General features: G+C 51.2%; 6 protein-coding genes across 6 annotated transcripts; 2 read left to right on the top strand and 4 right to left on the bottom strand.

Annotated features, from left to right (window-relative positions):
- Window positions 1–2,399: 2,399 nt before the first annotated feature.
- TrAFT101_002529 (uncharacterized protein) lies at window positions 2,400–2,747 on the top strand (the record flags this gene model as incomplete). Its single annotated transcript, XM_066126634.1, has 1 exon — window positions 2,400–2,747. The coding sequence occupies one exon, from the start codon at window positions 2,400–2,402 to the stop codon at window positions 2,745–2,747; it is 348 nt and encodes a 115-aa protein (XP_065982738.1).
- Window positions 2,748–2,814: 67 nt separating this feature from the next.
- Window positions 2,815–4,504, top strand: TrAFT101_002530 (uncharacterized protein; the record flags this gene model as incomplete). The annotated part of the gene is made up of 2 exons (XM_024903418.2): window positions 2,815–3,131; window positions 3,187–4,504. The coding sequence occupies 2 exons, from the start codon at window positions 2,815–2,817 to the stop codon at window positions 4,502–4,504; spliced, it is 1,635 nt and encodes a 544-aa protein (XP_024763642.2).
- An 865-nt stretch (window positions 4,505–5,369) lies between these two features.
- On the bottom strand, window positions 5,370–6,445 carry TrAFT101_002531 (uncharacterized protein). Its single transcript, XM_024901739.2, has 2 exons — window positions 6,045–6,445; window positions 5,370–5,925 (listed from the first exon to the last, which is right to left on the bottom strand). Exons 1-2 carry the CDS (start codon window positions 6,191–6,193, stop codon window positions 5,910–5,912), a joined length of 165 nt encoding a protein of 54 aa, XP_024763643.1. The 5' UTR covers window positions 6,194–6,445; the 3' UTR covers window positions 5,370–5,909.
- A 604-nt stretch (window positions 6,446–7,049) lies between these two features.
- Window positions 7,050–7,737, bottom strand: TrAFT101_002532 (uncharacterized protein; the record flags this gene model as incomplete). The annotated part of the gene is made up of 4 exons (XM_024903419.1): window positions 7,050–7,138; window positions 7,211–7,308; window positions 7,417–7,528; window positions 7,698–7,737. The coding sequence occupies 4 exons, from the start codon at window positions 7,735–7,737 to the stop codon at window positions 7,050–7,052; spliced, it is 339 nt and encodes a 112-aa protein (XP_024763644.1).
- A 658-nt stretch (window positions 7,738–8,395) lies between these two features.
- TrAFT101_002533 (uncharacterized protein) lies at window positions 8,396–10,355 on the bottom strand (the record flags this gene model as incomplete). The annotated part of the gene is made up of 3 exons (XM_024899397.2): window positions 8,396–8,817; window positions 8,879–9,379; window positions 9,437–10,355. The coding sequence occupies 3 exons, from the start codon at window positions 10,353–10,355 to the stop codon at window positions 8,396–8,398; spliced, it is 1,842 nt and encodes a 613-aa protein (XP_024763645.2).
- A 107-nt stretch (window positions 10,356–10,462) lies between these two features.
- On the bottom strand, window positions 10,463–11,206 carry TrAFT101_002534 (uncharacterized protein; the record flags this gene model as incomplete). Its single annotated transcript, XM_066126635.1, has 1 exon — window positions 10,463–11,206. One exon carries the CDS (start codon window positions 11,204–11,206, stop codon window positions 10,463–10,465), a length of 744 nt encoding a protein of 247 aa, XP_065982739.1.
- Window positions 11,207–12,805: the final 1,599 nt, after the last annotated feature.

Raw genomic sequence — 12,805 nt, forward strand, 5'->3', positions numbered from 1 at the left:
TTTGCCAAGAAGATGAGACCGGGACCAAATGTTCCTCGAAGCTGTCAGTCACAAGCGGCGCGCGCTGTTTTGGGCCACAGAGCCTGTTTCAGATGGCGTTTAGCGAGCGCCAAGGAGGTGTTTCACGACCGGCAAACGGCACTGTGGGCCTCTTCGAGATATCTTCATCCTTCACCTATTCCTCCTCTGTCCTTTGCGCCTATGCACAGCCCCCCTGAAGTTTCACGGCCATTATTCCTTTTGCCTCGATACGAAGAAACGAAAGGGACTTGTCACAAACGTGTCGAGCGGAGCTGGGCCTTGGCACTTTGCCGGATATAAGCACGCCAAAGTGACCGTGCAGAGGAGATGAACAACCTTGAAAGGAGTTGGGAGAGCTGGGGTTATTGTTCCGATTTGCCGAGTTGGAGGTCCTTTGGCCACCACCTCTTTCTACGATTCTGACAGATAGTATTGGAAATGAAACATAATCCCTACCGCATCTTGGAAATATCTGTCATACGGAGTAGGGACCTAGTATAGCCAGCTCAGCTAACAGATGGGTGTGCGGCATTCAGCTGAGGCGGGATTCATCAACATGAGATGGACGGATTTCAAGGGCCAATCTTCTTCGCGGCGACCCCTGATTGTGCCTCGCGTAGGGCGATTGCTTGAACATACCTACTAGGCCACCGCTGTAATCTTGCAGTTTGATTATCAAAGCCAAGCGCAACCACTCTGGAAATGACTGCTAATCACAATGGACGTCCACGTCAATGCGGCCCTGGATCTGGGCCACCCGGTGCCGATGCATTGCAGTGCCCATCTGCAATCTACTGGCTACGAGACGACCCATATCATACAAGTACAACACAGGGCGCCAAGCAATGCGGCTTTGGTGCGGTATATGCAGGCAATAGAGAGGTCCAGAAATGCCAGGCCCGCAATGCTTGGCTTTGTTCTTCGGACGAGGGAAGCCTAAACCAACCGCCAGAGTTCCACTTCTGGATGTTTCGTAGGTGTACATTGTTGCGCACGTCCATGGATTACCGCATGTAGGAAGCCGCTTGAGGGCGGCTGTATCAACATGCCTGGCTTTCACTCATAGCTACCTATGTTGGGTAATTGATGACGATTAGGAGCCTGCAGGGAGGCGGGAGGCGGGACGATTGTGGATGTGAACATCGATCTTGCTGCTGCAAGCCAGCCTTGGCGAACTAGGTATCCAATGCTCCTATTTATGATATACATCTGTGTTTACATCGTATCTTAGCAAAACAATACATTCATCAGACTTGTATGGAAGAGAAACTACTGATAGCTATTTAACATTGAACACATCATAATATGCACTCTGTAGATTACAAGCTAGGAACCTACCTAGGTAGGTATGCTGCGGCTATAATGACATGTCCACTGTAAATGTGCTGTATCGTCCTTTCGCAAAGTCCTGCTCCGGCTGCAGTAGCCACGTGCTGTTGCTTCGGATCAACTGTTCAGCCATACCCTAACCAGCAGCTTGTTGATCTCAGCAATTCTTCAACATCGTTGCTCTTGCTTCATCTGTATTACCCTCGAAATCAGCAAAGCAGAGCACAGCCCCTCAAACAGCTAGTGACTGGGAGCTCTCCCTGTCGCCTACAACCGAAACGCGAAGCGCCACATGGAGGCTGCCGATCTGGCCTCCTGATTGGCCACACCCGCCCCCGAGACGCCTGAAGCCGCATCAGTGGCATCCGTACTTTAATCTGCGACAGCGCCGGGGTCTGTTCATCTCAGCTACGGCCTCGACTCTCTGGCTGCCGAGCTGCCACGGCGCCTGAAGACCCTGGAGAAATAACTCTAATTCCGGGCTCACGCGAGCACTGCGGGAGGCATTGTGGCATGGCCGTCTACTGTACAAAGGCACTGCTTTGTCTGTTGCCTGTAGGACAAATCACAGCGGTATGGCAACGGTACGATAGAACTTTGACTTCCATCATCCCTATTTTTCCAGCTCTTCTATATCAGTCTGCTCACAGCCAATCTACCAGGTACCCCGTACTGCCCTAGCACAAGACCCAGGATCTAGTACGGAGGCCAAAGTGCAAGTAGAAACAATGGATTGAGCGAGCTCCATCAGCCAAAAAAACCCCTGGCCTTTCGTGCCCCAGCAGATCTCTGGTACCTGCGTGGAGAGGCGGTTAGACCTTCTCGGAGGCTGTTTCGAGCCCCGACTCTTTAGACAGCGCTAATGCCGTCGCACTTGGTTGCACCGCGCCGTCAATATGGGAATTGCATCCTTGAATTGCCATTCTAGGCCGCCGTCCTATTCGCTCCGATCCCAACCCCGGCTCCAGGGCAGCCTGTAAGCCAAAAGCGACCCCCGGTCTCTGGCCCTGGTCTTGCCTCTCGGATCTGTTGTGAACCGTCTGAGGCTCATGGAACCGCACCCGTTCATGAAAGTGGATGGCTTCCCCGTTCTGTTTCTGGAACTGAGGCGCCACTATTCCAAATCCCTAGTCGTGCCGGCTTCCCGATGTCTTGTTTCGACTCCGTATCTGCGGTTTGCATTGACGCCAATGGCCTTGGCGTCTCGAAGCTATAATGGCCTCGCTTCCCCCTCTGTTGTTTCTCTTTCTCTTCTCCTCATCCTCCAACCATTCATTTTCCTTAATCCTTTAAGCGACCTGGTCGTTCGCCTTCTCTTTCGTTCATTCTCTTCTTTCCTTGTGTCTGTGACACTTCTTTTTCTCTCTTTTCGACTCTGGTCTGGTACCAATCCCTAAAATTTCAAATCCCAAGCTTTTTTTTCTACTCCTCTTTTTTTAAATATTTCTCTTTACATCTTTCAATATGCAACTTAAGAATGTTCTTACCGGCCTTGTCGGCCTCGCTGTTCTGGCTGACGCTGCTTCCATCGAGCGCCGATCTCCATTTGGCCGCACTTTAGAACGACGCCGTGGTGGTAACAGGGGTGGTAATCAGGGCAACAATGGCAACAACGGTGGTAACCAAGGCGGTAACCAAGGCGGTAACCAGGGCGGTAACCAGGGCGGTAACACAAACAATGCCGGCAGCGGTAGCTTGACGCTGGACTCCAACCTTGTTCAGACTGGTTCCCAGCAGAATGGTAACAACCCTGGTGGCGAGGGCCAGGCTGCCTCAGCTACGTGAGTATATCACTAGATTTAATCTATTATTGGATAATGGCTAATCAATGTACAGTGACAATACCAACTTCATCAACTTTTGTCAGGGCAAGACTCTCACCAACGGTGCGCAAGTCAAGACTGGCTCTTGCAACGGTATCCCCATGGGTAACATTCCTTCCGTCAACAACATGGTTTCATCTGTTTTCGTGAACCCCCAGAACGGTGACACCATTGCCTCCAATAAGACTTTCAATATCCAGGTGCAAATGATCAACTTTGCCCCTGGTACTTTCACCAACGCCACCAGCACATACTACTCGGCTCCTCAGGATGTTGATGGAAGCGGTAACATTATTGGCCACACCCACGTTACTGTCCAGACCACTGGCAACTCCCAGAACCCTACTCAGCCCCTTGACCCTCAGAAGTTTGTCTTCTTCAAGGGTATCAACGATGCTGGTAACGGCCAGGGTCTGCTTTCTGCCACTGTTACCGATGGTCTGCCTGCCGGTAACTACCGTCTCTGCTCCATGTCTGCTGCTGCCAACCACCAGCCTGTGCTGATGCCTGTGGCTCAGCGTGGTGCTCAGGATGACTGTGTCCGCTTCACTGTTAGCGACAACGGCAACAATGGTAACAACAACGGCAACAACGGCAACAACAACGGCAACAACGGCAACAACAACGGCAACAACGGCAACAACAACGGCAACAACGGCAACAACAACGGCAACAACGGCAACAACAACGGCCAGAACGGCAACAACAACGGCCAGAACGGCAACAATGCCAACAACAACGGTCAGAACGGTCAGGGCCAGAACAATGGTCAGAACGGTCAGGGTCAAAACGGTGCTAGTTCCACAAACAACGCCGGCACTGGCAGCGTTCAAACTGGACAGAACGGTCAGAATGGTCAGAACGGTCAGGGCCAGAACGGCCAGGGCCAGAACAACGGACAGACTGGACAGAACGGTCAGAACGGTCAGAAAGGACAGGGCGGTGAGGGCCGTGGCCGAGGTGGACGCAAGGGTGGCAAGGGTGGCAAGGGCAAGAATGCTGAGGCTGCTACCAGCGTCGCTGCTGGAAATGCTGCTGCTGCTACTTCTGCTGTTTCCAATGCTGCCTCTGGAGCCGGTGGTGCCACTGCTGGAACTGCTCTGGGAGGCATTGCTGCTCCCCCCGTCACCCAGTCTGGCAACACTGACAGACCTTTTGAGGTTCAGGGCAACACTTTCACGACCAAGGCTGCTGCCAGCCAAAGAGCCTGTGACATTCAGAACAACTTGTGCGCCAATGCTGTGAACAGCAAGGCAATCAACGGCGTTTCTGTCGGTGACTGCAACAACCAGATCCCTGCTTGCGTTGCTGCTCTTTCAGCATCATCATGAGATGTTATGAGATACGTACGGAGATAGAAAACATTATTGGGCTGTAAGTCGGTGTTCGGACTAAGCCTATCTACAGTCCCAATCGCGGGAAGATCAGGGAGGAAGGAGATTTTTTCTTTTATTTATTTGTCTGCGACATGATATGTAGCTTATTGGATTGTTAGGAATAGTGAGTATACTTGTATACAGTGGATCGAATTTATACCGCTTAAAATCATTTCTTGTGTCCTTTGCAACGTGAGAACGACTAACTAACTCTGAACTTTGAAGAGCATCTTAAGTTGGATAGCTGGACAGCTGCATTGCTAACTGCCACATCCATCCACTGCCAACTCAGTGTGGCATTGACGATACAATATGAAAGCCCAAAGAGGACATGCTACTATTACTGCTGCCTGTAAATGGTGCACAGTAACTACTAGGTAATGGTCAAAGACATAAGGGGAAAGACTTTGCGAGCAAGGGCTAATTTACCGTAACCCAGCGGTTTCAGAGCGCAGGACCTAAGGGGCTGCACCAGTGTCGGACGCTACAAGGTGGGAACTGTGGACAAGGGGCTCTTTTTTTTTTTGTGTGTGTTATCGTTGGCGCTGAGCAGGGGCAGGGGGTTGTCCGAAATGAGAAATTTTGATGAGATTTCCTTTTTCAGGTTGATTTTTCAGTATCATTTTTGTTGGTACCTTGTGTGATATGAAATGCGCGCTATGAGTTGTGAGTTGGTTGAGGATTGTGGTTTGTTCTGTGATGGAGATGGGCTCTCTACTAAACTTGCCAGTTTAAACATGATGGAATTGAAGTTTTTTATTTTTTTTTTTAAAAAAAAAAAAAAAAGAAATATACTTTGACTTTGATTAGTTTTTATAATTGACCTGTTACTTTTCCACTGCAAAAGCAGAGAAAAAGGTACTTGGGCAGCTGGCTGCATGTCACTATGTCGACTATGTAGGGGTAGTTACAACTAATACGATAGAAATGAGTGAGAAATCCATACATGTTATAATTGGGTATCTGGATCTACTTTCAACAAGATCCTTCTATACTCTTGATTCTTAGGTATAGCAACTGATTCAACATGTGTATATCACGGTATAATAAGAAAGAGAAAAAAAAAAAAAAAAAAAAACTCCAGGATAGGCAATCAACGAAACTCGCTGTCGTGATGCCTCGTCTTTTTTCCGCCAATAAAACGCCATAGCAGTAATTATCCGCCTCTCAAAAAGGTGACTTTAGCTTCGCACAGCGAGGCAGCAAGTCACTATTAATAAAAAAAAAAAAAGACGCTGGGATTGAAATCGTGCCCGTGCCTAACGACGGGTGTAGGTATATATCGACGCATGGGTGAGACTATGCCTCGTAGTTGTATGTGTGTATGTGTGTTGATTCTGCGAAAAGGGTGCATTGCAGCTCATCCTCTCTGGGGTCTACAAAAAAAAAAAAGTTAGCCTCCCGAAAATCCTTCATAAAGATGTATAACCATGTCATGAAATTGTAGGTAGCATGTCTAAAAAAAAAGACAAGAAAGACGTGACAAGAAACATACGCGCATCCCTGAGGTGTCACCACACCGAAGAAGCAATCTCCAGGCTGCTTCTGCACAATCTGGTCCTCAAACACCGGCGTGATGACGATGCTGGCTGCGGCGAAGGAGACTGCCGTTGAAAGCAGGGCGAAGAAGAAGGCCGTCTGCATCTTGATTTGAGCACAAAGGTGTATTTGTTTCTTATCGTGGAAAAAAGAGAATGAGATTTGGTCTCGTGTGTTAGTTGCGAGATTGCGCAAAGTAATTAAGCAAGCTTGAGTAGCAAGTATGAGAGAATATGCAGCCGCAGACACAAAAAGCACAGCTCAAAGGATAGTATATGACAGGCAAGGCAATGATTGAAGCAAAGATAATGAAAGGAGAAGAATGAAGCGACGAGAGAGAAAAAAAAGCGATTTCTAGGAGTTGATGCTTTCCCCCCCCCCGACGTTTCTCGTGTCAAGTGCAGTTTCAGGGACCTGGTCCGTTACCCCGTAGCGTCGGGGCCAATCGCGTACCGGCCTTGGTAAGCGCTGAGCATTACATACATACAGTAGTATTAGCAGCCATTGGGGGGGGGGGGGTGTTTGTAAGGCTAAAACAATGCCGTGTCTGATTTCGCGAGGCTGAAATGCCATTGCCAATTGAGCGTTGTTGATCACATGCTCTTAAACTGGTGCAGCCTTGCCAAGTGTGTGTACTCCGTATTATAGACTCAAAAGCGTCAAAGCGCTGGTCCCTCCAGGCATCTACCCCTATCCGCAACGTTGATACAACAAGATATGAGTCGCCGTATTATTGTCCAGATTATTTTGTATATACTTCAACATAGATGACACATTATCAAACAAGCTTCGTAGCTGACCACAAGTCCCCTCCAACCTGTTTTTATTTTACCACAAGGACTCCTCCAAATGGGCACAACCGGGTATTCTCAATCTCCGTCGGTGTCCCATCATCATCCACACTCTCATTACCACCACAAATCTCTCTTCTCACCCTGCTCTAGCGTCCAAAAAATCTCTTCTACTGCAGCGGTACCGGGGGCGGGGGAGTCGTCTTCGCACCGGGAGGAGGAATGAACAAAGGCAGATATGTCACCGCCAAAGCCATGACTACAATTTCCCACATCGTTAGCAACTGTTGAACGTCCCATCTCCAACGATCTGCGAAGGGGAAAACCGTACCTGACATGCCAACGGAAAAGTAACCAGGAGTGCCACCGCTCTTCTGGCTATCCTCGCTCTCTCCCAGCCAGGTCTGGATAGAAAACACGACCGCAATCCTAGAATCCCACGCGATACGTCAGCACCTTATTCCTTCTTCTTTCTTCATTCATCCAAGCGTTCATTTTCCATCATATTATGTATATATCGCAGGGTAAATCTCGTACCATCCAACAAACTTGTTTCGCATAAACATAGCCGCCATAGGCAGCGTTGACGAAAGCGTAGACGAGAAATCCGTAACATCGCCCTTGACGCTCGGTTCCTGATACGGGACGACTAGATTTTACATCCAAACAAGTTAGCTATAGCCCTGTCAAGCAGCTAAGAACACAATGGCATGTAGACGGTGCAAGCAGCAGATCGACGAGGAGAGATCGCCAGGCTGCGGCTGCGCGGGGAGAGGAGAGGAGAGGAGAGACAGAGGCATTGCGGAACAGCAACGTACTCAGGTCGGGCCGTCGCATGTCCTTGGTGTTGGGCGCCATGATTATGGTCGTTAATAGAATCTGCTGAAGATGCTCAAGGCGACAGATTGGCGAATGCGAGGCTGATGGGGATGCGCCAATGTGTGGCCACGAGGCAATGCGGAGGAATTCACGGAGTAGCTTAGCTTCCAATGAACTCCCCAGCTGGGCTTAGCGTAATGTGGGTGAGCCGCTCCGCAGCTTTTTCGACCTCAGGCTCTGGGCCCAGGTCTATCAGCACGTTTTGCTCCGGAAATTCACGACGATTGAAAGGAGGAGTAAAAAAAACATCAAGGCAAAATTATATCGGTTCCTTTCATGTTCTGATGGCCGAGTCGAGCTGCAAAAAAGACTCTCCCAGTCGGTCTCAAGGCTCTCTCATCTTTGCAAGAATCGCTCCTGCGAATCTCGGTTAATAACCCAACGATTACAAAGATGCTAACTATCATACAACAAAATTGCGCTTGCTCGCTCAACATAAAAAAAAAAAACAAAAAAAAAACTTCCAGAGCAGGCCCTGCAAAAACGCTCCGGATTGCGAAAAATTCCCGCCATCGCCAAGTCAACTCCGTAAAATAAGGGTATTTTTTTCTTTTGTTCCATTATGAGTTGGAATCTCCTTTTTTTGTGCCCCCAAGGCTTTTCCTGATGCCTTTTTCAAAAACGCCAAATTTCCATCTCATGGTACTCTGATAATAAGTTTCCAACCCAGAGCACCGGCCTCGCGGATTGCGCAGGCTAGACATCCCCGCTTCCTCCTGCTAATGATGGCATTCCATCCTTTCTGAGAGCACAGAGCCCGGATGAGGATCTCCATGTCGGAGCCAAACTGCCGTTTTCGAGATTCAAAGTGCATCTTCGCCGCTGCTGAGAAGCTTCCCTTACGCTCAATAGGCGAAGAGCCAGGCGACTCCGAGCGGTCGGCAACTGGTGACTGCGGCACCGAAGAGAAATTGGTAATGCAATCAACCACCAGCACTTGATTCTGAGCGGCTTGCCCGCCAGGGGGTGTAAGGAGGTCCGATAGCTCGGCATCTCGTCTTCGCAAAAGCTCCGAGATGTGGATAACTGTGTAATTATAATATTTGTGCAGTGGGTGGCCTGCCGGTTTCATTAGCATACCGAAAATTATCAGAATTATCCAGTGTAACAAAATGCTTACCTGCTCGATACATCGACCGAGACCCGGCGCCCAGCGTGTTGGAGCCGGTAAAGTCAATCTGCTGCAGCGTCGGGCTGGAAGGAGACTTGAGGACCCTGACCCGTGAAGACGGGGAGCACGGGTGTGCGGTGACAAAGTTAATGTCGTACAGCAGCGAAAAGGTAACCGTCTCAGTCTTCTCTCCCTCGATTGACACAAAAAAGTTGATCTTGGCAGGATACGACAACAGATCCGGAGCCCTGTGGTTCTCGTGAATGGGGGTCACGATAATCTCCGCGAGAGGTGTCGGATGGACACACTCTGCCACTGGCGTATCGAGCTCCAGCGACTGTAGTTCGACAAACACGCCCGGCGGAGCGGGTGTGTAGTTGTTCTCGTGAGGGATTATAAAGTCTGCGGGAGAAATCGACTCTTCATTGCCGTTACCAAGGATATAAGACTCGCGCTCGACTCGTTTCTTGCCCCAAATTCTAGCCTTCTTCCCCAGCTGCGAAAGGTCGGCTGGCTGATAGTCAGTAAAAGGGTAGGCAGGCCTCGACGATGGGAGTAGTAACTCACAGGCAACATCATGAACATCAATACTGATCCACCCCTCGGTCACTCCCTCGGGGATGATATCTGTCGAAATCCACCCCATACATTCGGCAGATCCTTTGCCAGCGGCTAGAACTCTACCGACAATGCAAGATGTACTCCAGAAACTCTTATCGTGGTAGACGAAGCCGCTGCTCAAATTGGCAAACGACCCTATTCGCGAAAGAGCCTCGCTGTCGTTCTCAAGCAGAGTTGCCATCAAAAAGTGGCTCACAGCATCCCCAGGCATCATGAGCCCAAAGACATAGGACTTGGAAAGCCAGCCAGACTCGTGGAGCGCTGCCGCCATTCGACGCCGCCTAGCCCGGGCTCGCTCCTTGTGATGTCCGCGCTGGCACGTAACATCCCAGGCCCCAAAATACGAATCCTGCTCGGGCTCTTTCTTGTAGGGCGTCGGCGTCGGGGGCTGCAGCAATGACGACGGCGCAGCCAACCTCTGTACCTTTTCCGATATACGTCTCTCGTAGCCGTCGATGCCTGGCCACATGAGTTTTCGCGCAAAGTGAGTTAGGCCCTCGACCTGGCGTTGGCCGTATCTCCCTCGAATGGTGTAAAAATGAGGTGGTGATGGGGGTCGGTTTCCATGCTTGTGTTGGTCGTGGAAAGAAATCTTGCTGGCCAGAGACGCCAGCCAGCCGGGAGCAGCGCCGCTGCTTCCACGACGAGGTTCCGGCCGTGCTGCTAAAGAGCCATAGTCCTCTCGCAAGATTTCAATGTTATTCAGCCAGCTACGAGCCAAAAGCAGAGACCATTTCACAGAAGCGTTTGCGGCCCTCTCGAACTGAACAACGTCAATGGCTCTGAAATGGGCCGCTCCATACTCCTCACCGTCAGTAATTGCGTCCAGGCGGATGAGCAACTCGGAAGAAACCAAAATCTGCATTAGTAGCCAATACTTCTCTTCTGCCCTCTCGGCAGAGCTCTCTGCATCAACAATTGCGGTGCTGTCGTCCAACTCGTCACCATGCGGTTTGCCCCAGAGAATCTGGCCTAGTCGAACACGCCATTCGACATGCGACAGGTCAATCCAGACATTGGGGGCTCCCATGCACCTGAGGATGGCACTGATCTGGTTGGGAAGGCTGTGGGGGTCTTTTTTGTCAACCGGGGGATTTTATTTGGTCTCATCAAGACGTGGAACAGGTCGTTGTAGGTTTCTTTCGAAGGCTTCTTGCCAAAATCGTTGTTGCGGTAGATTTCACCATTGCGTCTGAGCCGATCCAGCAGCTCTCCTTGAGGAAGACGGTGTAGCCAGCCATCATGAGACAACATACGCTCGCGAGCTTCAACGACGGCACGAGCCTTGGTGCCGAGGCTTTCAAAGCCAAACTGCTCCTCTTCGAGTGAGTCGCTGACGGCCAGTTCGAGAGCAGCCTGGTAGCCCATGGTGCCCTTCTCCAGCCCCTGCATGCTCAGCATGTTGGGTCGCTCACAGCACCGCACATGGAAATGCGCCTTGCGCGTATCTTCGACCTCTTGCTTGGCCTCGGGGTCATGGTTGGCGTCCCTCGTCAAGTGAGGCCACACAGTGACGCCCCGCCAGGCCTTGGCTTCGATTTGGACATGGTCAGTCAAATCCCGGATCTCCAATTCCTCGTCAAACGGAAAGGCTACGCTGGGATGAGGCGCGCCGGGGAAGTGGCTCTCGCTGCGGGCGAAATACTGGGGAGCTCCAGAAAAGAGTTTCTCAACGTCATCGTCACTGAGGAATTGGGTCGAGGCCGCTGCTTGCATCTCTTCTAAGGATTGGTGGGCGTTACCTAGTTGGGTTCGATGGAGGATGCATTAGCCGGTAGCAACAAGCACTTTTGAGATTGTATTTATTTTTCGGTGAAAGCTCGCTGGACCCTCGGCGAAGGAGAATTGACAGAAGGAAAAATTAAGAGAAGCAAGTCGACGGCAGAGCAAAAATGGCACTGAAGATGGTTCGATCTCGCCGGATCTCCGGGTTCAGTTAGCACGCCTAATTTAGCTGCGGAGAGTTGGCCATCAGCAGCGGGGCACCACCAACCACAGCTTCACGCAGAGACAAGGGACCAGCCCAAGGGACTGCTCCAGCCAGGAGAGACAGCGCTATTCTCGGAAATGGTGGTCAGGTGGCTTGTTAGCAGCAAAACAAGGGCACTGTAATGAGACATTTGAAGCTTACTTGCACTGCAACGCCCCAGGCTTTCAGGGGGGTGTTACTGTAGCCGTCTGTGGTTTGCTCCTACGGACAATTACAGAGCAGAGCAGCAGCCCGTGACAATTGCTGCTTTTGCGCTGCTTTTGCCTCCCTCTCGCTGTTTTGATTTGTTTTGATTTGCTTGTCAAGCAGCCGAGGTTGGGGGCGTGGGGGGCCGCTACCAGGATGCTGAATGGCTCGCCGCGGTGTCCGTGATGAAAACAGTTCGTACGGCTTGCAGATGCAGCTGGTTGCAATTCGCCGCCTGGGTTTTGGCAAGACTGCGCTGCATGTCGAAATCAAAGCAGGGTCGCGTGCCGTGTCATTGCTCGCCACCCTCTTGTTATTGTCACTGTCATATTGAAGTCACCGGTCTATCGGCAGGTCCCTAGATTCCCCCGCATTTTACAAATAGGCAGGCGTAACTGTAAATAGCAGCTGGCGCAACAAGTCCTCTCGTACCCGGTACTTGTACGTACAAAGCCATACTGGTGATCGGCTGCCTGAATGTCAATCTCCAAGCGAATGCCACCCACCCCAACCCAGTGCAGCTGCCTGTACAGTGACTGGACGAGTGGCAGCAGAAGCAGAAAACGGGCCCCCAAACCGCCTAGCAGTTGCACTAGCCGGTGCTCGCGTTACGGCCGTGGAATGGGGCCGTGCAATGGCCTCCTCGGCGGACCGGGGTCCGTCCCCCCTGAACTGCACTGCGCCTTCAGAGCGCTTCAGCACTCAATTTCAGCGGCACGCAATGCGGCATAGCATTTCGAGCTCCCTAACGCCGTAATTAATGGGGCTTTTCGCTCCTGGTCAATCTGAGCCCATCTGGCGTGCTGGGATCGGCAATCAGCGCTCATTCTCGCCTCGTCCAGATCTGCGCTGGACTGGCTGTTTGTCACTCCAAGCCGCCTGCAGCAGCCGGCAGCTGATTGGCCGGGCCGGGCCTGTCGCGAGCCCCTGGGCGGGAGAGTCTGCCCTCTCGTATGATACATCACCAGTCATCCGTTTTTGCGGTGGTACCAAAGGCGACAGTAGAGAGACTCTAGGGGATGGATGGCGCCGGAAATGGGCGCATTCTACTGTCGCCGTAGCATGACCATGGTCGTACTGCAGCGAAGCGACAGCATATGATGCAGGGCTTGCGCGAAAGAAAATTGAGTCTGACTGGG

The sequence above is a fragment of the Trichoderma asperellum genome, chromosome 2, assembly GCF_020647865.1.
Source record: "Trichoderma asperellum chromosome 2, complete sequence".
Lineage (NCBI taxonomy): Eukaryota > Fungi > Ascomycota > Sordariomycetes > Hypocreales > Hypocreaceae > Trichoderma > Trichoderma asperellum.